Genomic DNA, 23,807 nt, shown 5'->3' on the forward strand with positions numbered 1-23,807 from the left:
CATTTATTAACTCTTCCTATATTAAATCCGAAAATTGCATCCTTTACAAAAATAAAAAATAGGGTCAACTTTTCGACACGAGTTGCCCATCCCAAATGTACAAAAGTTTGTGCTGAAGAAAAATTGATACGCGATCTAGATCAAATAAATATACAGATAAATATTATAATTACTAATTACTCGCAGAACTTTTTTTCCGGCGGAGCTTCACGTAGCGGTACTTGTCTTGGACCTGGAAAACTTTGAAAAATTATAATTTTATAGTTTCTGGTTTTAAGAAACATTGAAGTTTTGCTATTCTTTCCTAAAAGTTACAGTTCCGGGCCTCGTTACGAAATCTTAACCGCATTTTCAGGCAAAATCACAATATTTCGCACCCGACATCTGCCGGGTCTCAAGGGGAGCCAGGAATATGTCGGCCACATCAAATCTGAGATGTCGCTTCTCACCTTCCGCTTCAGTTCGGCCAAATCCATATCCTCCAAATCGCCTTCCAACATCCCGGAGAGCTGCTCGGTCGCCAATTCGAGATCACTTTGATTCGTCTCGAACAGTGTCGTCAAATTGTTCGCCTCCAGGTAGTAGGCGAAGGCGTAGGCATACTTGAGCGTGCGTCGGCACTCGGATAGCGCATCGACCGGTTGTCGAAGGAATTGAACTTCGATCCATGACATTGAGAGCGATTGATGGAATTCCGGAAAAGTTTTGATAGATTTGGATTCTAGATTTTTTTAAAAATATTATTGGTACGTTTGTGGGACAGGTAAGTAAATTTAAGCCGCGCTAGAGAGGTTTTTGTGTCGAATTCTATTTTTCACAGGTTTTTTCTGGGCACTTTTTTTTCCCTTTTTTTTTGGACGAAAAAATTTGCAAAAAAATTTTCCCGTGGTGGAGAGTTGAACAAACAAACATTTTTTTACAGTTTTTTTAAAAACAGATTTTGGAACGGGTTTGGAGCGGATTTGGAGAAGATTTGGAGCGGATTTGGAGAAGATTTGGAGCGGTTTTGGAGGGTTTTGGAGCGGTCTTGGAGCGGTTTTTGGAGCGGTTTAGGAGAGGTTTTAGAGCGGATTTGGAGCGGTTTTTGAGCGGTTTTGGAGCGGTTTTGGAGCGGTTTTTGGAGCGGTTTTGGAGCGGTTTTTGAGCGGTTTTGGAGCGGTTTTGGAGCGGTTTTTGGAGCGGTTTTGGAGCGGTTTTTGGAGCGGTTTAGGAGAGGTTTTAGAGCGGTTTTGGAGCGGTTTTTGGAGCGGTTTGGGAGCGGTTTTGGAGCGGTTTTGGAGCGGTTTTAGAGCGGTTTCTGGAGCGGTTTTCGAGCGGTTTTGGAGCGGATTTGGTCGGATTTGGTGAGTTCAACTCTCCAACACGGGGGTGCTATAGAAGTTGGACGGCCATTTTTCCGATATTTTGACCTAAATTCCGTGATTTTTGAGATATCATAATAAAAATTGGGGAGCATAGGTTTTTTTCAAAATTTACTATCAAAATGCACTAACACTTTTCCGAAAAATATTTTGAAAAGCTCCAAACTGCCAAATTAGAGGGGGATGCTATAGAAGTTGGACGCACTGTATTACACCGGTTGGTAAAAAAGAGGTGCCGAGGATTTTATGACATTGTGAAGTTAGTACTTTACTACTACTACTACTACTATAAGAGTGTCTCATACTGCTGAGTTCTTAAAAAAATAAAAAAAAAGGGAATGTTGTTCGAACGAAGTTTCGGGGATTGCTTTACCACATAAAAAATTTGAGAAAAGATGAAAACTGAGAAAATACAAAACACTTGTTGCTCGCTCTAATATTTTTATTTTTTTGAGGCATAACTTAGTCTGAGAATTGCAGAAGATCGTCAAGATCTGATATTTTTAGAAACCGGCAAATGCATAAGTTTCCCAATACCGAAAATTTTTGGATCACTTACTGTTAAACAAAAATTAAATTTAACACTCTTAGCACAGGGCTAAAGTTTCTGATTTTTCAGCACTTGTACTCACAAATTTAATCAAGAAATGTTTCAATGTGTTGAAAAAATTAATTTGAAAAATTTACAAAATATTTTATTTGTAAAAAAACAATGTTCGGAGCATTGAATTATAGAACTAACACAGTAATGTGTTGAAATGTGTTTAAATGATCGTTTAGATTTCCTTTCGAATTAATGGAGCTCCATCAAAGCGCTTCTTGTTCTCGATTCCAAAGAGTAATCTGATAGCCCGGCAAATGAACCGTATTACTACGTTACATGGTCGATTATATTTTTCTCGTTTCATTCTATCGTACACTTTCATTGCGGCAATGGAAATTCTGAAAATGAACTAGAGTTCAGAAAACAATAGTTCAAAATGTTAGGTGACCTCTGGTAGTCGAGCCAATACTTGATGGTCATGTAATCATATCTACAGGTTTCCATTGCAACCGAAAATTCTCTGAAAACTAAGAATATGAAATAACGATACGGCATTGCAATTCACATAATAGCACCATCATCGTTTTCCGGGCATACCGGAGGAACTCCAACCCAGTCGTTCAATTTATTTCGTGGTATGGGACCTGGCGGAGCTTCACCGTTCATCAGTTTGTTGAGAGTGTACTGATCAGGAAAGACGTATGTCTCGGCTGGATGGTGACTGCAGACTGAACCAGAAAAACTATGTATTAAAGAAAGTATTTCAAATGTATTTTTCTAATATCACAAATACTAGCATACAGAGAAATCTCATATATCTGATGTTTCAAATTCCTCTAGGTTTCGAATTGAGAGATTTTTCTTTAAAAAATTTGGACCGACCTAAAAATGTCGAAAATTTTTAGGTAGACTCAATAAAAACTTAAAATTGACTTTTGTTCTAAACTTCATTGAACTTCAAAAAATTTTTTAACTTTTTTATTAGGTCAAGGAAACTTTTGTTTTATTTTATCAGTTTTTTTCCACTTTTTGATCTCAAAACTCTGCCAACAAAACATTGTTTTCCGTTAAACCTCTTTGCGACATACTATTTCGGCTCTTTTGAAAAACAAATTATATTGTTCTTATATTGCACTTATTTTGTATCTAAAGGAAGCCTATCAATTGAAGGTTATTTGTCTTAAATTTTAGTTTTCGGCCATATTAGAAAGAATATGAGGGGAAGTTAAATAATTCGAGGAAGTACGAGAAAACTTGACTGATAAACGGAAAAAAGCCCGCATGGGGTGGGGCCTATTTTAGAACTTCGTGACGGTTGGCTATTTCCGCCCATTTTTTGGTTTGTTTTTTAAGTCTACGGTTGAAAAATTGAAAAATAAATTTAAATTGGCGGCAACGATACTACGCGCTGAATCCTGATCGACGCGAAGACACAAAACAGTAAAAATGTGTAATTTTCATTGATGGCCAATTCAGTGCGTTATATCGTTGCCGCCGATTTAAATTTATGTTTCAATTTTCTAACCGTTACATAGAAAATGAACAAAAAACTCATCATAAGGATAAATATGAATAAATAAATGAATAAATAAAATTCCTCCCATGTGGGCTTTTTTGCGTTTTTCGGTCAAATTTTCTTGAACTTCCTCGAATTTTTTTACAGTCTTTCAAATGTAATGTAGATAAATTATTTATTTTTGGATGAGAAAACATCATTTTTTATTGAAACTTGGAAAAAATGGACTGACCTCGTGAAAGAATTTTTTCAAGTATTTTCATTCCTTCTAATGGGGTTATTCAAGTAATGTCGGAAAATTAAAAAGTGTAGAAAAATTACGTCACAACTGTATTCAAGTATATAAAAACATGTATTTAAATACATTTGTGACGTCACAAATGTATTTAAATACATTTTGCTACATTACTTGAATAAGCCCATAAATTTCAAACGATTGCGATCATTATTCAAGTGTTTACAAATAACGTTTGCTTTGTACAAAAATATTGAAATTTCCAATAAAAATTATGAAAAAAAACATTTTGAAAAAGGTAGAATGTTTCATTTACTGTTTTTTTTTTGGAATTATAATTGATTTCGTTTTTTGAAAAATAGTTTTGAATGCAGAAAAACCACTTTTGTTCATGAATACTAAAACTTACAGCATGGTGCATCTAAATCGCACTCTTTTAGATGTCTCATAGCTATTTTTGCTTTTTCGGTCAGTAGTTTAACAAATCCAGTCATCGTTGCCTATACAGTCTGAAAACCTTGTAACATTGTTAAGAGAGAACTAAACAAAATTAAGTTTTCAATTAAAATCAATATATTTTACAAAAAAATATAGAGAACATTAAAAAATGAATGTAATGAAGAGATGATGACTTGTATTTGAATTTGGATTCCAATACTGTCAGACAAGAAAAATTGAAACAAGTGTAAACAGGTTAACATGAGAAATTGACGAGATTGACTTTGAAACACTTTTTGGCAATCACAACATAAACACACGTCGTGGCTAGCAGTAAAGAGGGAGAAAAAGTACTGTACGAAAAAAATACCGCATAGAGTTGTTGTTGATGTTTTTGTTATTGGACAATAAGGAGAAAATTTGGAATGGAAAAGATGGAAAAGATGGGGAAAGGGAGAAAATTGCAGGGTTATGAGAAGAAATGACTAGTTGAAGCACGTTGAGACAACTGGAAGGAACATAAATGACATAGAGTGATGTTTTTTATACAGAATGAAAAAAAAGAACGCGATGTTATTATTTCGTTTTGTTGAACCAATTACTGAATATTCCAAAACGTCGCTTCTTTTTTTTCTGACTTCTGGATGAAGAACTTGTCGACACACTGTCATCGCCAGCATTCTCACCGTTCGCCTCAAGTTCTGTCGGGCTACGTGGCGCGGCGACAGTAATTCCAGCCTCCGAAGGAGCGTTGCTCATATTTTGAACAATTTCTGGTTTCGACAAATTCGAGAGTCCCTGCCTGTTCACCGTGTTACCGGTGTTGAGGTTGACTGGGAACGTGGCTACTGTATGCACACTCTTCCCGCTTCCTGATCTTCGGAGCTTGCTACTTGGTCGCGTTGAAGGTCTAGAAACACTTTCAAATAATTTTAGACTAAAGAATGCAATAGCGGAGAAAAAAATGTTCAAGTTAAACATTTTTACTTATTTTCACCTTTGCTCTTGCTTTCACTAAATGTATTTTGAAGATGATGTACAAGAAAAGTACTGCAAATTAAATCGAAAAACGTTTTTTAAAAATATTACCTTTCCAAAATTCATTTACAGTGATCGCATTAAAAAATCAATATTACACTCCGCCTGTAGGTTTTTTTGCACATTTCAACATAAAATCTACTGAATTTCTGATATTTTTGTTTAAAATCCAAAAAAATCAATAGCTAAAATTCGTTTTAAAAAAACTGTTGCTTGAAATGATCGAAATTTGTGATTATAATACTTCATATTTCAGTATAACACTTTTTTCACAAACATCTTATTCTCGAAAACTTCCTCCTACAACATTTAACATTCAAATTTTCGCAACTCACTCATAAGGTGTCTCTTGAGGTGCGTCAGTGGCTACCATTTGCTTCATATTATCAAGCCAGCTACGAATTTTGAATAAATCGATGGGATCGATATTCACACTTCCAGAGCTGCGCATTGCAGGTGGTGAATTGATCAGCAACGCAGCACCTTCTTCGGTGAAAAGAAGCCCATCGTCGTCGCGCTCTTCAAAATTTGAAGGGGTTGGGTAAATAATTAGATTTGGTACACTTTATATATATTTTTCAATGCATTCTCATTTCAAGTTTGTTACGCGAACTCAACTGCGGCATTGCGATTTTATGTAGCTCACAAGAATAAAAAATTTCAATTTAACATAATTTTGTTAAAATAGAACAGAATGGCGGAACAACAAAAATTTTAATTAACTAGAAAAACAATTCAAAGAGAACGGAGAAAGTTTGATTAGGTTTGTTATATTCTAAAAAAATGCGTGTGCGCAATCGAGAAGCGTCACAAATGTCACCTAAATTTTGTTTTCTTGGAATTATATTTTGTGACGTTGAATGTAAAATTATAAGGAATTAATGACAAACTCTAAAAGTTATATAGACTTAAATCTTGTCATATGACCACTTTCAGGTATGTTCCGTAAAATTCGATATAAAACCAGAGCGTGCGTCAAGTCCTAATACAGTAATTCCCATTTTGGTATGATAATCGCATTTTTGAAGTAAATAGTTTTTTTTTAACCTATTCTTTAAAAATCGATTATTACACCTAATTTGGCATCATGTTTGGACATGCTGATTTTTCGTTTTCTTAGTGATATTTTATGAAGAAGAAAGCTCCAAGAAACCTCAACAAAGTACCAGCAAATTTCACTGGAAACGTCAAAAAGCTGAAAAAATAAAATAATTATTAGCTAAAGGTTAGCTAAGGTTGCTCATATATTTTTAATAAAAAATAGACCCACTCTTTGGGGGATTAGAAAAACTTTGGTTTTGTTGAATTTATGCATTTATTTTTGTGCATATTGAAGTTGTTTTGTACTTATTTTACATCAATTATTTGATTGAGTTAATCATAAAAAACAGAATCCAGACCCTTTTTAAGGCAGTTTTGCATCTAACAACGTCATTACACAAAAGTAAGCATCAAAATATAATGTTAAGTTTTTTTGGTTCCTCTTTAGGAATCATACAAAATTATGTTAAATCAAAAATTCACGATGAATCTCAAATATCTTAATTGTAAAGCCGTTTGTGACATTCGGCAATTTGAGAATTATTCGGTTTTCACAAAAAATTGAAACTATCAATTATATGTCGACATCATCATACATTCTTCAAAAACTATCAAATCCTGTGTCCAGAAACCAAGAGCGTAAAACTTTAAAGGTCGATGTAGAATGAAGATGGGAGGCAGGAAAAGTGCTGCTATACTCGCAGCGCCGACTCCGCCCAATCAAAAACGAGCCTCGGAGCTAGTCAGAGACCTTCACGACGGACTCTGCCTCGAGTATTGGACAGAAGTGCGAGACGAAGAGCTCAGAAACAAACAACATTGACCATGGACACGGAAAATGTCGCGTATTACAAACTTGAAATGAAAAGCAGCAATTTATATTCGGTTTCGAATTAGTTGAACGAATATTTTTTGCCAAAAATGAAGAACATACCAATCACACACCCACGATGTATGGAAGACGACGAAAGTTTTGGTCCTTTGATATGATGGACTGCGGAAGACGTCGATGGTTGGTCATCACTTCCACCTTGCTCGTCTGAAAAATTTTACAGATTGTGGGATTTGTTCCTATTTCCAAATACCGTGATCATCGTCATTCTCCTGATGGTGTTGTTTCTCGGCATACTTTGTCAATATCATGTGCCTGTACATGCTTTCGCTCATGCTCTTCGTATCCATCACGGAGCCGGCAAGAGCTTTGGTGCTTGATTGTTCATCATTCAAAGAAGTCACCTCATGTCCCGAGCATAAGGTGTGTACACTCTGGAATTAGGCATAATTACAGCGTTTTGTCTACGATTGGAAAGTGCAGACTAGCAAGGGAATCTAATGTAAAGGACATATCAAAAGCCTCCGCATTTTAAAACTTAACATTAACCGAACTTCTATCTTTGTAAGAACAATTCGAATAGATGTTTTGGGAAATCTAACTTAATCATCGAAATTTGTGATGATTACATGGTTACAAACTTTCGCAATTAGTGTGTGTTCTAGAGTGGTAAAAATCTGTCTAAATTAAGCTCTGACGTATTCTCAACATGAGTGCAAATTTTGTTCAGATTAAAACACTCAACGAGGTTGTCCTCAGAAACAAGAAACTAGTTATAAATTTTGAAAATATAAACCATACATACCTTATCGTCATAGTGATGAGACCCGGCCATTGCTTTTACGCTTGCCTCCTCGTAATTGACCCGTTCACCTGAAATGTCGATGTCCTTCAAGACTTTGGGAAAGTGACTAGTAACTGGAAAATTATGGTGTTTGGCTTAGTCAACTTGGCTAGCGTCTATGTTATATATATAAATCGCCTTACTCTCATCAATTTGCAGTATTCTTCATTGCAAATACAAAGATAATTTGCGATGTGTCTTTGCAGTGTTGGCATTATGGATGCACAATTCACACTTAGTCAACAAAATAAAGCACAATGCAAATACTGCAATTTGTGGACGTCCCCAAAAGAGGCCGCCCGTGCACTCGCGCTGGCCTACAAACCCTTCGATACGGGTGGTGGAGCACAAACGGAAAGCGTCTAAGAACGGCGCTAGCGCCGTTAAAAACAGCAAACCGCAATTTGCACAAAAATGTTTAAGAATGTCAAAAAAAAATGTTAGGGTTTTTTTAATCCATATCGAACAAGAGTTCAATTCTACCACAAGGACAACATTTTATTTTCGGCCTTTAGTACAGGAATACCGGAGGATGGAAGATGAGGATGACGTAGATCCTCGGTGAGTCTGACTTAATTGTTTGTTTGTTTTCTGGCTTTTTTTTCTTTTTTTTTGTAAAAAAAATTGTAAAACAGTTTGACCGTGTGGCAGAATTGAACTCATCCCTGCGAATTAATCTTGTAATTGTTTTATCAGCGTAATATCTATTTTTGTTGAAAGTAGTAGTTCTAATGTTGAGCACATTCAGAAAAAATTTTGTAGCTGGGCAAGAAGTATCTTGATAATTTAAAAGTTTCAATGAATTGTGGTTTCAGTTTTTTTTGGAATCATTCAGAAATTTGAAACAGTTATAAAAGTTTGCAAGCTTCTAATTCTCACACCTTTATTTTAGAAGTAATTCTAATAAATTTGTCTATTTTAATCCTAACTTTCTGCGTAAATTTTGATGATAAATTTTGTGTTTCATTTTTTCAGTGTTTCTCCCAATTCGTACCCGACTCCAAACTAGTTCTCCTTCCTTTTGGGTAATATCTGGTTTTCATCTCACGTGGCATTGACAGAATCGACGGATCAATGGACACAATGTCTTCCCGTTTGGACGCATCCGTCATGAATTGAGATAAGTCGACAGGAGCACTAGCTGAAATGACTGGATTGAGAGTTGAGAAGAGAACGATTGAATGATGGGACGTTTGAAGATGGAGGGCACACAATAAGAGACCGCGAGCGCAAAAACAATTTTCTCGTCCATCTTATTGCCTCAAACGTCTTATTTAGTCATCTGCCCCTAAATCGGGGTAGACCACTGCGCGCCCTGAAAGAAGAGAGCTCCGAACGAATAAATTACACACCTCCCGGTGTTCCGTACAATTGCTCTTCGTCGATATCTGCCAGCGCGAGAGACGAGTCGGAAGACGAAAGACCACATCCACCATTACGGCAAAGTGACAGGGGGACGACCCCGTAGACGTAAGCCAGCATAATGGGGACTCCAACACCTGAACTTTTGCAGAGGGGTCTAAGGAATAGGGGTGTTGTGAGTTACTATAAAAACATATCAATTGCTAAAAAACTTGAAACTGTGAAAAAGCTGTGAATAAACATTTCAATATTATACCTTTAAAAAGACCCATGATAGAAGTTTTTAAACAACGAAACACTAACACGGAACAATTTTGTCTGCCCATAATAAACTTGCAAAATTAGTTGCCTCTTCCGTTCCAACAAAACTATGGTTTTACGTTCTCAATTAATTTCTGATGTCCTCATGACTCACCGACTGCCATCACTGCCATCACGGGACTAACAACTAGCGATCCTACAACACACGTAGCGGTGAGAAAACGCCGTTTTGTCTTTGATTTGTACTTGAATCGTTGATGCACTTTTCTGCCCACAAAAACTGGCACACCAAACACAATTCCGGGAATTGAGAGGCCGGCAATCAAGGCGATTCCCACTGGAGCACCTATGAGAGTTCCTAAAAATTGAATACATATTATTTCAAAAAAAAAAAAGAAAAAAATCCAAACAATTCTTAATAATTTTAAGTAGACTTCAAATTCTTCATTAGCTATTCAGTTTTTAATTTTTAAAGAATACAAATTTAAAACTTCAAATTTCCTTACAAATTTTTCAATTTGATAGTGTAAGATCATTTATATCAATGAAAAGCACAGAAATAATTCCATTTCAGGTTTTATGAATATGAATTTTTTTTCTGTTCCATCTTTAAAAAATTTGTCAAGAACTTTCATAAAAACGGACCAAGTTGCCAGAGTAGCTTCTTTTTCCTCGTCCATGGCTTTTTTCCCCAAAACGTGCATCCCGTTGGGCTCAAGTAATGCAAATCTGAGATTTCCTTAAGACAAAGCCAGCAAAACTCTGCATTGCACATTGTGCACACCATGTGATTACACGATCCATCATCCATCTTCACAATATACGTCTTGCAGCGCGGGCACGCTTTTACATCTCCAGCTGAAAATCAAAAATTGTGCATAAATTTTTATAATTAGAAATCACTAACGCTTGAGTGTTGAGTCGGCGCTCTGATGGAAACCTGTGCGCATAATCTCTTCGAATGCCAACCCGCGACTTTTTCGCTTTTCGGGTCGACGAGCTTCATCACAAGTTTGATTAGAGTGCCATTCGCGTTTACAATGGTAGCAGAATAACGTCCCACAATCTGGACGTTGACATTTTAGTTGCGGACATGCTGCACACTTGGTCGCAATGAAGACAAACCTGAAATTATTGTTTACATATGTTTTTTTTTTTCAAAAAATATATATAGATTTTACAATAAAGAGTTTCCGAAAACTATCTAGAGACTTCTATTGAAGTTATAATAGCCGGAAATTCAGATCTCATACTTGTGTACTTTGTAGCTTGGAAAGGAATCAAAAAGGAACTCCAATATGACGGAACAGTATTAAAAAAAGTTTTTGGTGAGCATAATTTGTGTATTTGAATTTGGAGTAGCGTAATTTGTTTTTTGCTCAGGTAGATCCAAGAATATTACTCGAAAAACTAGCTAAACTGGTGATAATTTTTTTTTTAAATTTCAATATCAATTTTAATAGCACATTTTGAAATATTCTTTAATTAAGGCACATTTGCCTTAAGATGCACAACTGTTTGTGATGCATTTTTAAATGTTTTATGGAGGTCCAACGTTTCGAAAAAACCTAATCTTAAAAAATCTGCTAAAAATCTTTAATTTTGGTTACTTTTCCTTGTTGCAGCGGTCCAAAATTGACTTTGTTTGAATTATCATCTTTCAATGCATAATGCAGGTCGTCTATCTCACGTTATTTTGTTGAGCAAAATTGCAAAAATTAACTTGAAGATTCTATTCTTTATTTGAAGACAAAGGAACAGTAACTTCCAAGGTGTTCTCCATTTTTTATAAATAATCAACTCACCCGCAATCCGGTGCTGGGCACCAACGTGCATCCGCTTCAGTCATGAGGTAACGACGGAGACTAAATGCTTCATACTTTTCAATAAGTGTTGGAATGTCCCCAATAAGCATTCTGTAATAGTTTTATTGTACATTTTTGACATTTTCTTTCTAGAATTGTAGACGACTCACTTAATATCATTAGGATGCAAATATGATGAACATTCTGGACATGGAACTTCAACCCGATTTTCTGTGATCGACAATTCGACGTACTGAAATAAAAAATTACACAATAAAAGAGATTGAGATACAACGACTCACTTGTCTAAGGCACGCCCTGCAACTCCGATGTTGGCATCCCTTCAATTTTGGAAACGCGCTGCCTGGCATTTTTGCAGCACAAAGTGGACACTCTTTCATTTTGCCTTTCCCCTAAAATAATAAAAGTATACAGTGAAAAAATCAGAATTTTTTTACTTTCACCAAAAAATTTCAATCAACTTAACCGGTTGAGTGGGTTGAGACACCGATAATGCGATAATTTCCTTTTTGACACACTCGAAAAGTTCGGAAACAAACTTGAATGCGTTGGAAATTGGAAAATGCTTTTTGTTGTAATTCTAAAGTGCAAATGTGTTTTGACTTTTGTAAATAGTGAAAATTTAAATTTCATTTTTAAACGTCTAGATGAATAATTTTTGCTGAAGTTGAAAAATTGAAGAATTGAACTATTCAATAGGGTCTCACATCAAAATTTCTTACCATTGCTCGATCGAAATTAATTTAAATTTTGATTTTATTTTTTTTTGTTAACTTTTAATAACTTTTTTCTACATAACGTTAATTTTTCAAATTTTTGTAAAAACATTTTAGTCTCTTATGGAGCCTCCCACTTCAGTAATCCTTACCTTTTTCCCAACTTCTGACGGTGTTTTTGGAGTGTCAGGCAGTGACTGTGACAGTTGTTTTTCGTCCGACTGCTCCTCGTCATCTTGATTCCGCGAGGAGAGCAGCATCTCAGCACAAGTCTCACCGGCTTCACTGTCCATTCCGGAACCAGTATCGCTACCACGGTAACTGCAAATTACGTTCATTATCAGACATATTTAATTGACCGAAAGTATCAACTAATCGATACGTGTTATCAGTGAAGCAATCACGAGTTCCACGTGTTCTTGTAACTAGAAATCAAAACATTGGAGATGCGGCATATACGGAGGGAAGAAAAAGCATCTGATTTCGGTTCTCTCGGAAACGAAATAAATGGAAATGAAGAACATCAATCAAATCGCGCTGAACAGTGTCACATACAAAATGTCATGCAAATGGGGGGAATAAGAGAAAAACGTTTCCTCTTTTTTTCTTTCTATGAATATGTTTGTCGCGGTTTTTGGTTTTCATTGTTGCAAAAACGCATTGCTGATAGAGATAATGTTATGCAAATTGCTGTGGTCAGTTTAATACAGTTTGTAAATCAGCAAACACATGTTTGGGGGATGAGGATAAACTACTTCAAATAGTTTTTATTTAGTTGTATGCATCATTAATTAATACTGGAGTATTGTCAGTGAGGTGAATGTTTTCAGTTACTCCAATGGGGCTAAAACGAAAAAATATCATTGTAACATTTTTCAAGAACATGCTAAAATATTATTATTATTACTAAGTATTGGAGGGTGACCTAAAATGTTCTCATTTCTAAAAGTGATATATTCACTTATGTTTGTTTTTTTATTTGAATATTATAAATGTTCTAACTAGCAACAATGTTCAATTTCACGTAAAATGTCGGCATTTAATGAAAATTTTGCACTTTACCTACTTTAATTGAAACTTATGACAAACCTAAATAGTTTTGAAATTTTCACTGATGATTTTTATTAATGTTGGAATACTATGAGTGTAACAATTCATGCCAAATCCCGCAATAACTTGAATTTTGAAAAAAGCTCTTGTGTAGGTGAATTCTAGGTTTATTGGAAAAATGTGAAATAAAAGCGTTTACTAAATATTTTCTAAAATACCATAAACTACCATAATGTGAATTTTTATACACATTTTTCATGTTGCAAAATTTATTCTTAAAACTATTAAAATATCAATTTGTGAGTTTTTGTTTCTATACATGAACATGTAAGCTTATTTGACGTAATCTAAAAATCTTCCACAAATTTTATATTACAAAAAAAAATTTTTATTACAAAAAGAAAAGTTCGGAGCTATTCAAAAAACACGCACTTGTCAAAGTTTGGCTACATTTAAGTTCAGACTAAACCAGGTATTATCTCTAAATTATAGTGATTAAGGATCAAAAAGAAAACAGCTAAAGTACTTCTACAATTTATCACAATGAAATATGATTCAAGTGGGGTTATTCAAGTACTATAAACATTTTTGTCAATGTTTATGCAATAAAAAACAACTCACCGTTTTGATGATATTGACCCGGAGACGTTGCTGCGTACGTCGCTGCTGGAAACGCTTGTCATGGCGACGTGACCAGCGTTGTCGTCGCTGTATGACCAACCCGAGCGAGATCTGAAATGTGGCATGAAATCAGAAGAGGCTTGATGATTTGGAAAAAAGAACATTCATTCAAAGAGAGGAAACATGAAATAGATAACTGTGTCACGGGATACTTTCGAAACAAATTCCTAACACAGCTGAGTCAGAAAATTGTTCAATTTGAATGTGATCATACAATATTTACTTTCCATTTAAAACTGTATACTACAATGTAACAATTATTTTTTGCTGTCAAAAAAATTTAAAGTTTCTGGAAAAATATTGTATTTTTGATGAAAAAGTGATCTATAAAAAATGTTACTTAATACTTTATTAAACAGCGCTATATACAAAGTCTCAAATTGCGAAAATTCAAGTTCAATCCTCAAACTACAAAAAGGTACACGCGAGGTAAAAAAACAAAATATACCTTTCTAATGTTGAAAAAAAAGCAACCTACTGGTTTTTTACTCTGCTAGTATAAGTTCAATAAGATTAATTATTTTAATAAATTTTCGATGTTTCCTTTTATACGAGAAAAAGAAGTGAAAAAAAATTAACACATTTCTTTACTACCACTTCTTATCAGCCCGCTTTGTGATAGAAAGTGAAGCAAACAGGTGGAAGGTATTTGGAGATACTTATGAAATTTTCAGAAATATTTCTTGCTTGCAAAATGTGAAAATAGAGAATTAGGAAATAAAAAAAGTGAAAGAAGGGTGGGTCGAGTCATTTTGTTTGCAGTGTGGGAGATCGAAAAAACACATACAGAGAGTATACATATAAAAAATAGACAAAAAAATAAACGAACGAGAGATGGAAAGTTATAGAGAAACAGACATTGTTTTTTTGGTGATGAAGGCGAACTACGCGAAGACGAAGACTGAAGAATAGGTAAGTTTGAAAATCACAGTTTTCTTTTGTGGAAATTGTTGGGAGAAAACAAATTATTCACAGAGGTTGTAGTGTGAATGGGGGCTAAATACTGTTTTAAATAATTTTTGAAACCGCCTTCTGAGATCGATTCAAGCTTAAGAAACATAATCGCATTTAAACCAAGATAAGTTAGAAAGTCAAAAACACCCGGTTTTCTATTTTAAATTTGTACTGTCCTGGTAAACGCGTGAAATGATCGTTCACAAAAATACGTAATTCGAAAAATTCAACCGTTGAGTTTTATGAGAATACATGCCAACTTTGGCGGTCATTAAACAAAAAACTGAAATGAAAAAATGAATATACATCATAATTATCTAATTATTTTTAACGGACAGTTCATCTGAATTATGGATCTTGAAAAACATGTTTAATCTAACATTTAAAAAACTAGAAAAAAACGCCATTACAATTGCGCGTTTTGCAATTTCTTAGAATCCAAACATCTTTGGAAAACAAAACCCAAGTGTGTGGTGCGAAAGTAAGCTGATGTTGTAAATATGAGATAAAATGTCAGGAAAAATTTGTCATTGTCAGGTGATTTTTGCTTCTGAGCGTTCACTCAACAAAACCAACAATTGTGAGAGTTGTGTTCTCCACACATCACAAAATAGGAAACTAGTCGACAAACTATTCTTAGCTCTTCTTCTTTTACCTTCGAAATGCCAGACAGTTTTAGCAAAATCTTAGAACTTGCTCGCGCAAAGTTTGCATGATTCAAACACCTCGTAAAAAGAGAAGCATACAAAAATCAAAGAAAAACGAATGAAAGAATAAAAAAACGTTCACTTGAGGGCTCATTCGTTGTCGCCGATAATATTACTTATTGCAAATGTTTGGTATAAAAGAGTAAGGAGGGTGAACTGAGTGTGAGAGATGGTTGCAAATAGGAAGGAACAAACCGCCAAAGAACAAATAGTGTGTGTGGCGTGTATGTGAATGTCTCTACTCTTTTCCTCGCAGTTTGCCCCGGGGAGAGGACAAAAAGAAAGACGGAAAATCTCAAAAATGATAGAAAAATAGTAAGGAGAGTGATTGTGCCAAACCGATACATGATTTTTGTTTTTCCAAGTTTTAAAATATTTTTTCTTATGATTCAAATGGATCTTTTTGTAAGGTTTAAAAATTAAAACATTTTTTTACAAATACGAACTTGTATATTATCCGCCCGCATTAAAAAAATACTCTCACTTTCCTTAATTTCTATGTACATTTAAATAAACGTGTTATTAATTTTTATCGTGGAATGGAATTTTTTAAGCCCGAGAATTGAAAAATAATCTGTAAGTTTTTTATATTAAAAAATTCCTTTTAAGATTGCGGCCTTCTATTACACAGAAACTGATGTTCATAATAATAAAATCAATTGAAGATAATATTTATGTATTTTCTAGTACCTAACTCACGTTGGGAATATAAGTACAAAAGATAGTACACGACTGAGAGGAAAGAGGAAGAAAAGGAAATGAAGTTGATTGGAAAAGTGCGCACGGCCCTAAAGTGTCTGAAAATGTCTTTTGGTCTTTTCTTTTCGAAAAAGAGTTTCAAAAACGTTATGAAAATTGAAACGAAGAAGATACAGAGTGAAGAGGACTAGACTACTTGCAGTTTTCCGTGTAAAAAGAAGTTAAACGCGAACCATGTGCAGTGGAATTATTTTTAATGAAGAACTTAAAGCTTTAAATTTATTCAAATGAGTTTTTTTTTATTGCAAAAAAAAGAAGTTTATAGTGATTGATCAGGCTACAGACACGTTTTTTTGGGGATTTCTGGCAAATTTTACGAGGTAGAGGCTTAATCCAGGTTGAAATAGTTTTGGGAAAAAAATTAATAAAAATTAGAACTTTCGTAAACTTTTTACAGTTATATTTGGTCAGTAGTACCCTTTTTCTGATAATTTAAAGCAAATCCCACAAAAAAATCCACCTTTTAATATGCAATATAAAAAATTGAAAAACAGGGAAAGTTCGGCGCAAACATTTTTAATAAAGAGCGCATATGAAAGGTCTAAAATTTTGGATAACTGCAGTGGAAACATTTCAGCGGAGTCAACTTTTACTGAGTTCAAAATAAGTTTAAAACAGAGGAAACCTTTAGTAGTCTGTTTTGTTTTGCAATAAATATATTAGGTATTTATAAAAATTGAATGATTCTGCTGATTTTAGTGTTTCTTTATAATACACATGGAAGCTTATAAACCAACTTTTAAAAAAGCTCATGAGTTACAGTGCACATTTAAGAAACTGTTTTCAAAACGGATGTTTAAAAACATTTTCTGAAAAATTCATTTGTAATTAAACAAAAATTTAATACTTTTGGATTTTGAATTACGTGTGATAGGTAAAAGTCGTTAAATAAAAACAATGCAAAAAGGTGGTAGCTAGGAGAGCACTAAATTGAAAATTCATGAGCAAAATGGAAAATATTCATCATTCATTGTGAATGGTGAGGGACCCTGCAGTTTTAGTTTTGGTTGCCACCAACAAAAGACCGCCGGAGGTTGTGGTGGCAAAGAAAAATGACGTAGATGAAGAAGTTGAGGACAGCGAAAAAAACTTTCGAAAATAGTGAGATACAAACTGGGAGAAGAAACGTTTGGGGGCACACACACACGGCTCTTAATAGAGATAATCACAGTGAGCAATGCTCCATAAAAAGTGCAGAAGGAAAGCCGAGAGAGGGCTAAGTGTTCAAGAATAGCACAATGAGGTTCCTGGATAGAGTGAGCTCATTCGAATCTATCGGACCCTAACTATCTATTCATGGATTCATGGAGCAACTCATTCCCTGCAAAAATGATCACTCTTTCAATGAAACAACTAGGGAAAGTCGACTAGGACAAGTGGTCCTAGAACTAACAAAATATACAACGATTTTTGGTAGAGTGAAGTATGAAATTGTCAAAAGTGAAATAGCAAAAAAAGAGTTGAGTGAGGCTTTAAAATAAACACAGAACCACCACAACCACTAACTCTTCAAGAATGAAAAAAAAGCAAAGAGGAAGAGAAGATGAGGAAAGAGGAGGAGCAGTGTAACATTTTTCACCAAGGGTGTTCCTTCACCGCTCTTGTTCTAACCCCTGAGAGCGAGAACATATGTCAAAAAACGTAGTCCTTGTCATTTTGCCAGAACAAAAATAATAAAGATAGAAGCACAGTTAAAAACAAAGTGGTTAACAAACACATCCAAACAGAATTTGGGTGAGTAAACTATTCTGATTTAGATTATTATACACATACTAACACAGGCTGTCAATATGAAAATAGGGTTTGCTTAATTTTCTGGCTTTCACACTTACACCGTTTTCACTTCTGTGGCACTGGTAGTAAGTGGCTTTTATCGTCAACATTTCAAGTATTTCAATTTGAAAACGGTCGAAATGATTTTTACAAACAAAAAATAAAAAGAAATGCCAAGCAACATGGCACCTACAGCTCCTGGACTAGATTCTCCTAGATGAAAAAAGTTAATTTTTTCTTCTGGTGTTGAAAATACATCAGTACACATTTTGCATCAAAATTAAATCTACATGCAAGAAATTTATAAATCACCAGTAAAAGTATTTTTTCTTAGTTTTTTTTCCTAATTTTTTCCTAAATAGATTTGAAATCAGACTTTACACATGTTAAGAAAAGGTAATCGGAAAGAGTAGTTCGATAATTTTTAATTTGCTAGATTTGATATTGATTTTGCGATTTCTAAAAATAATTGACGGGATGTCCAGAGTTTCTGTATTCAGCAGTTCTCTTCACTCCTTGAGTTTAAAAAATTAAAATTGTGCATATTGAAAGATGAATACTGTTTCACACTTTTTTCCAATAAGGATTAATCATATTTTCATGAACTTTATTTATTTTAAGCTCAACTTTTGAGTCGATGCTTTAAAAAATGTTCAAAGTATGTACAGATCTCACACGCAAGTAATAAAATCTAGTCCGATGCTATTATTCCGTCATTGATCTTAACAAAATTATAAAAAAACTTTCTGTCGGATCGGTTTTTACTTAAGGCGCTGAAAAAGTTGTGAAACCATGTGAGGATTAAATAAATGTAATCCGTACATGAAAAAGTCTTAGATACTAGGCGCAAGTTTGATTAAATAAAAATATTCATTAGAAGTGAAAAAAAACTGGTTAAAAAATTATTTTTCGTCGAAAGGGCTGTTACTAATGAAAAACAGAAACATTTGAAATGAGCGATGACAAAATCCGAAGTTTAAAACACGCTTGATTCTAAAAATTAAGTTCAATATGGTCTGAAATTTTCCCGTTTCACAGTTCTTGTTCAATTATCTATTTAGTTCGATTTAACAAATTAGGACGGCCTGGTCTATGGTCACATTACTTTTTTCATGTTCCTCGAGGTCTTCTTTAATTTGATCAAAAAATAGAGTGACCTCAAATAGTAAGAAACTCTAAAAAGGGGAATAAAACCGCCGTGGCGACGACATAGAAAGTAGTAATAAAGGAAGTAGTGTCGGAATTGGTGCCAATAACAATCAGCTGAGTGGTGTCTGTCGGGTGGTCTTGTCAGCACTGTGTTTTTTAGTGAAGGTGCCAAAGAAAATAATAAATGATTTTAGAAAATCTTTTCCAAGGGAAAGATGATGAAAAAAGACGGAAAATTTGAAAAAAGAAAGACCGACGGATCGGTTTTGGTGATGGGAATAATGATGACAACATACGAGATGACGACGAGAAAAGAAAAGAAGAAAAAACGGACATAGGAAGCGAGAAAGACCTTCAAATATGGTTCACTTTCACTATACGACAGGTTTGACACTTCTCGAAGCTTCATGCTAGGAAATGAAACATTAAAAAAGCGGAAAACTATGGAAAAGTTTTAGATCAACTATAGATGTTGAATCAAGATTGTAGTTTTGAAACATTCTATTGATCTATTGAAAGTAGCTCGGAAGTTTGAAGAATTGCTGAAGTAATAGATTAACTGTTAAATTAATAAACTTGGGTGTATTTCTCAATAGATAAGTAAGAAATCGTTTTGAATATAAGCTGTTTTTATTGCAAAAGATAGCAACTTTTAGAGCATCTATCATGTACCATAGTTTTATTTTATTAAAATAATAAATGTTAATTTTAAAATATAAATAAGCTACGCAAAGTGCCGAAATTGCTTAACCAATTTTAGCAACTTCAGAAATTCCACACAAAAAATTCAAACAATTGGCGAAAAAGATGATAGTGACGAAAGTTTGTTAAGCAGGTATAAGCAGGTATAACTGATTGAAAAAGGGCTAAAGTTGATGGAGAATTTGTGGCGAACTGCGAAAGCATGGTCAGACTTTATTTAATATGGAAGCATCTACTTATAATCTAGCAAATTTGATTTGTCCAAAGGATTTAAGATTTTACTATAATAGGATAGTTCCAATTTGAAAACAGTTGCTTTTATCAAGGAGTTCTTGCTACGACTCGATTTTTAAAACTGGGCAAACGTTTGTTAAACTCATATGTGAAGTTTATCTTTGAAGGAAATTTATCTCACAGAGTTTTTTGTTCCAACAGAAATGCAAAGTTTCTTCTATAGATCATTGTAAAAAAAGTTGATGTCAAGAAGTTACACGTTATACGATGGTACACGAGAGAGCATAGTAACCTGAGCGGACGCAGACGTAGCAACAAAACCGAGTGGTTTCTCCTTTCTTCTTCTCGCTGTTCGGATTTGCATCAACGCAACGGGACGGGTAGGCGAACGAACGAATTTAATAGTGGTAGGAAAGAGAGGAGAGTAAAGAGTAAGACAGTCGGACATAAGGGGGGGGGAGGGTTGGTTGGTTCGACCACCCCCAGATGCGACCCGCTAGGACACGGCTACCTGACCTCGTATATTTAGCACCAAAAGACGGCGACAGTTTCCGCTGTTACTGTTATTTGTGATGTGAGGACGGCAGGTGAGGGGAGCGGCGTAGCAAAGACTAATCGAACCATCAATAGCTCATTTCCGTTATTAGCACCAATATTTATTTTTTTATAAAAACAAATATTTTGTATTATGATTTCACAGAAGAAGCCAAAATTGAAAACAAACAATAATAATGGTAATATTAGACAACTAATTACAGTAGTGACTGATATGGTAAGAAACTTTCGAATGTCATTGATTTCATGAAATCATATTTTCCTGAATCCAAATTAATCATAAGGTTGCTCCAAGTTTTGTTTTTATGCTAATTAAAAATTGTTATTGAAATTTTTCTGGTTGCCGTTAACGATTCAAAAGGGTGGCAAAACAAAAATATTGAAGTTTAAATTAATCTTGTTTGAAGAAAGCATGCATTAAAGGTGGAGTACTACCAATACGGAAATGGTTTAAATACAATTCTATAATGCTAAAATAACCAAATATCATAATAAAACTTTTCTAACAATTTTTGAATTTTTTATATCGAGCCAAAATACGGGGAAAGCTGAGTTTGCGTCACTTATCGAGAAATCTGAAACACTGCCGAATGATCAAAACCCTAAAATATAGAAATGTGAATACTTTGAAATTAGTTCAAACATGAAACTGGAAGAACACATTTTGTTACTGACCAAAAAAATTAGGAAAAAATTAGTTTTTTTTAAACATTTTGAGACGAAACAAACAATTTTCAATATTTTTTGAAAAGGTTTATTGTGATAATTTGCAATTTTAGCACCGTAAAGTGATTTTTTATAAAGTTACCACTGGCCGTACTTCACATTCAATAAAAGTCTTTGGGCGAGCTCACAAAAGTTCACAAGTTTCATGACCAACTGATAAAATATGGTTTTTTTTCAAATTATATTAATGTTTTTTAAATAGTAGCAGATAAAAATGTAACATTAATTTTTCTGAAACATTCTCATATTACAAGATTAAGATCACATCATAATTTGAAAATAAAAGCTCTGCATAGGTGGCCGTGATAATGAGCTGACACCAAAAAGAAACCTTTCCAACCAGAAATAATTTTTAATACGAATTTGATTTTGAAAAAAAAAACTGAAGCCATTTGGTTTCTTAAAAATATGTTCTCCGGTCTTTATATTAGTAGTTTTGATTCAGCAGTCTAGAAGCTAAAATGACAAACTTGATTTAGATCCAGGTGCCTGAAAACGATAAACAATTGACCTTTTCAAAATTTTCAGCAACTTATTGAACATTTTTTTTGGATCTTTCTGAGAATTCACGAACAAAGCAACTGAATTTTCAATACTTAATTGTTTTGAAGAAAATATATATTAATGAATGACATATTACATGTTACGTAAAATGAAAAATATGTCAAAATTTCCTAATAGTCAAGAAGTATTGAGCCCAAAGAAAAATGATATCACGATCAAGTTAGAATAATTGAGAATTTCATATTTGAATACTTACTTGTTAGACAAAATATTTAATCATCGTTCAATTTTAACGCTTCAAAAATTGAATTTTAACACTAATATGCAGTAGTTTAGCGTGCTCCACAATTAGGATACATAACATACATTAGATGAACCGAGAGGTTCCGTGACCTAATATTTTTTCAAATGCAATGATGAAATCTATATGACAAAGAAAACAAAGTCGGATTATCAGAAAAAACCAAACTTCAATGCTAAACAAAGTTTTATAAAAACGATTAAGTAAACTTTCCAAAAGATCAATGACCATGATAGGGCGGTAAACTTTAACAGAGTACACAAACATTCAACTAGTGTAAAAGAATATGAAATAAGCGAACCTGTCACGTGAAAACGACGAATGTCCAGTGAAACTGAGCAAGCTTGTCAAACTCAAACGCGAGCCACACTTTCGAGACGGTCGATGGTTGGCAACAATGGAACCCACATTTGCAACACTGGAACTTTCGGTTGATTTAGAAGGTGTGGCTCTTATTTGACACGGTCGCGTCGCCGACACCTCCTCTGATATTTTGCGACGATGCTGGACCGGTGGGGTTGCCGTGTGGAGAATTGGCTGCGATTCAACTGAAATTGACACTTTTATCTATCTTTCTTCTTTTTTTTGTTGCTTGTTTGTCTTTTTTGTTTTTTTCCAATCCCTTTATATTCAGAATTGAAAAGGAATAACTGACTGCTTGGCTCTTCCTCAAGTGGATCGAGACCGCATTTGTTCGAGCTCATACCCTGAAATAACAAATTTTTATGTGAAAATTTTTAGAAACAGAATTGAGCAATGATTATGAATAATGCAGGCGTTTAGCATAAATTGTGAAACGGTAAATGATTAAAGAGAAGAAGCTATCGACAAAATACATTTGACGAGCAACAAAAAAAAACAGATATGACCAAAAACGATTGAAAAATTTTTGATCAGAAGATGAAGAATGCCGTTTTTGTTATGAATGGTTACGAATAAAATTTTAGCAGTTTTCTTCAATAAACTGTCTTAAATTAGTCTGTAAAAATGGGCGAGGATATTGACCAAATTTGCAAATTGCTTAAAAACAGGCAGAAGATAACTTTGCGGCAATATTCATATTTTGGAATTGCCGAAGTTGGTGAATTTCAAACAGCAAAGTCGAACTTGTTCTATATATGTTTTTAGAATCGTATAAGAACAAAAAGGGAAAATTCACAAAAATACACAGCTTGAATTGTTTTTGTCTATAAAAAATCGTTAAAATTTCTCGAAAAATTTGTCAAACTACCAAAAAAGAAAATTCTCGCCAATTTCTTTTTTCGTTCAAGCCGCATTTTCAAAACTGCCCTTATCTTCTATTTTTCTCTTCTTTAATTCCAAATCTTGCTCACTTCACAAAAACTTCTCTAGAAGCCAATCTTCGAGGATTATTGAAAAGTGCGAGAATGCCTGTGAATCCGAAAAGAGGAGGACGTGAATTTCTTGAGTTTTTCAAGTCTCTTTCAATTTTTTATCGCCATCATTCAAACAAGTAACAGACAAAACTAAATGAGGTGAATGATTCTCAGAAAAAAATAGAAAATTGATGACGAAAAGCAAGTGGCAGATGAATAAAATTCCAAATAAAAATAAAACGCTTTCGCGAATGGCAACCAATTTGTAAGCAATGCGAAGCGCGATAGATATCAAACATGTGAATAAGCTTAAGGGAGGAAACAACAAGAGAGAATATGTGGGGGAAACGAAGGAATGGAT

At 34.2% G+C, this 23,807-nt stretch overlaps 3 protein-coding genes and 7 non-coding genes across 14 annotated transcripts; 4 read left to right on the forward strand and 6 right to left on the reverse strand.

The window, feature by feature from the left end:
• Window positions 1-172: 172 nt before the first annotated feature.
• On the reverse strand, window positions 173-674 carry C17H11.4 (FERM domain-containing protein; the record flags this gene model as incomplete). The annotated part of the gene is made up of 2 exons (NM_001373384.1): window positions 173-232; window positions 450-674. The coding sequence occupies 2 exons, from the start codon at window positions 672-674 to the stop codon at window positions 173-175; spliced, it is 285 nt and encodes a 94-aa protein (NP_001359873.1).
• Window positions 675-2,041: 1,367 nt separating this feature from the next.
• C17H11.5 (Phage protein) lies at window positions 2,042-4,167 on the reverse strand. Its single transcript, NM_001392808.2, has 4 exons — window positions 4,066-4,167; window positions 2,471-2,633; window positions 2,354-2,425; window positions 2,042-2,303 (listed from the first exon to the last, which is right to left on the reverse strand). The coding sequence occupies exons 1-4, from the start codon at window positions 4,148-4,150 to the stop codon at window positions 2,138-2,140; spliced, it is 486 nt and encodes a 161-aa protein (NP_001379691.1). The 5' UTR covers window positions 4,151-4,167; the 3' UTR covers window positions 2,042-2,137.
• A 30-nt stretch (window positions 4,168-4,197) lies between these two features.
• C17H11.6 (RBR-type E3 ubiquitin transferase) lies at window positions 4,198-22,813 on the reverse strand (the record flags this gene model as incomplete). Of its 5 annotated transcripts, NM_001129640.5 has the most annotated exons (17): window positions 4,671-5,004; window positions 5,468-5,651; window positions 7,108-7,212; window positions 7,259-7,439; window positions 7,811-7,878; window positions 8,844-8,990; window positions 9,202-9,348; window positions 9,627-9,830; window positions 10,118-10,330; window positions 10,380-10,597; window positions 11,278-11,388; window positions 11,448-11,530; window positions 11,580-11,690; window positions 12,167-12,335; window positions 13,686-13,796; window positions 22,411-22,657; window positions 22,765-22,813. In NM_001129640.5, the coding sequence occupies 17 exons, from the start codon at window positions 22,811-22,813 to the stop codon at window positions 4,671-4,673; spliced, it is 2,682 nt and encodes an 893-aa protein (NP_001123112.1). The 5 variants fall into 5 exon arrangements, with proteins under 5 accessions (NP_509383.2, NP_001379690.1, NP_001123112.1 ...); NM_001392809.1 differs by lacking the exons at window positions 22,411-22,657; window positions 22,765-22,813 and having other exon boundaries at window positions 4,213-5,004; NM_076982.6 differs by lacking the exons at window positions 13,686-13,796; window positions 22,411-22,657; window positions 22,765-22,813 and having other exon boundaries at window positions 4,198-5,004; window positions 12,167-12,307.
• C17H11.10 lies at window positions 17,094-17,294 on the forward strand. Its single transcript, NR_071640.1, has one exon. It is a non-coding gene; the product is annotated as an Unclassified non-coding RNA C17H11.10 (non-coding RNA).
• On the reverse strand, window positions 17,103-17,299 carry C17H11.8. The gene has a single exon (NR_071641.1). It is a non-coding gene; the product is annotated as an Unclassified non-coding RNA C17H11.8 (non-coding RNA).
• C17H11.9 lies at window positions 19,157-19,209 on the forward strand. The gene has a single exon (NR_071642.1). It is a non-coding gene; the product is annotated as an Unclassified non-coding RNA C17H11.9 (non-coding RNA).
• Window positions 19,157-19,209, reverse strand: C17H11.7. The gene has a single exon (NR_071643.1). It is a non-coding gene; the product is annotated as an Unclassified non-coding RNA C17H11.7 (non-coding RNA).
• On the forward strand, window positions 20,438-20,555 carry C47D2.4. The gene has a single exon (NR_071644.1). It is a non-coding gene; the product is annotated as an Unclassified non-coding RNA C47D2.4 (non-coding RNA).
• Window positions 20,438-20,555, reverse strand: C47D2.5. The gene has a single exon (NR_071645.1). It is a non-coding gene; the product is annotated as an Unclassified non-coding RNA C47D2.5 (non-coding RNA).
• A 99-nt stretch (window positions 22,814-22,912) lies between the features above and the next one.
• Window positions 22,913-23,135, forward strand: C47D2.3. Its single transcript, NR_071646.1, has one exon. It is a non-coding gene; the product is annotated as an Unclassified non-coding RNA C47D2.3 (non-coding RNA).
• The last annotated feature ends 672 nt before the right edge of the window (window positions 23,136-23,807 follow it).

Source organism: Caenorhabditis elegans, chromosome X (genome assembly GCF_000002985.6).
Source record: "Caenorhabditis elegans chromosome X".
NCBI classification, from domain to species: Eukaryota; Metazoa; Nematoda; class Chromadorea; order Rhabditida; family Rhabditidae; genus Caenorhabditis; species Caenorhabditis elegans.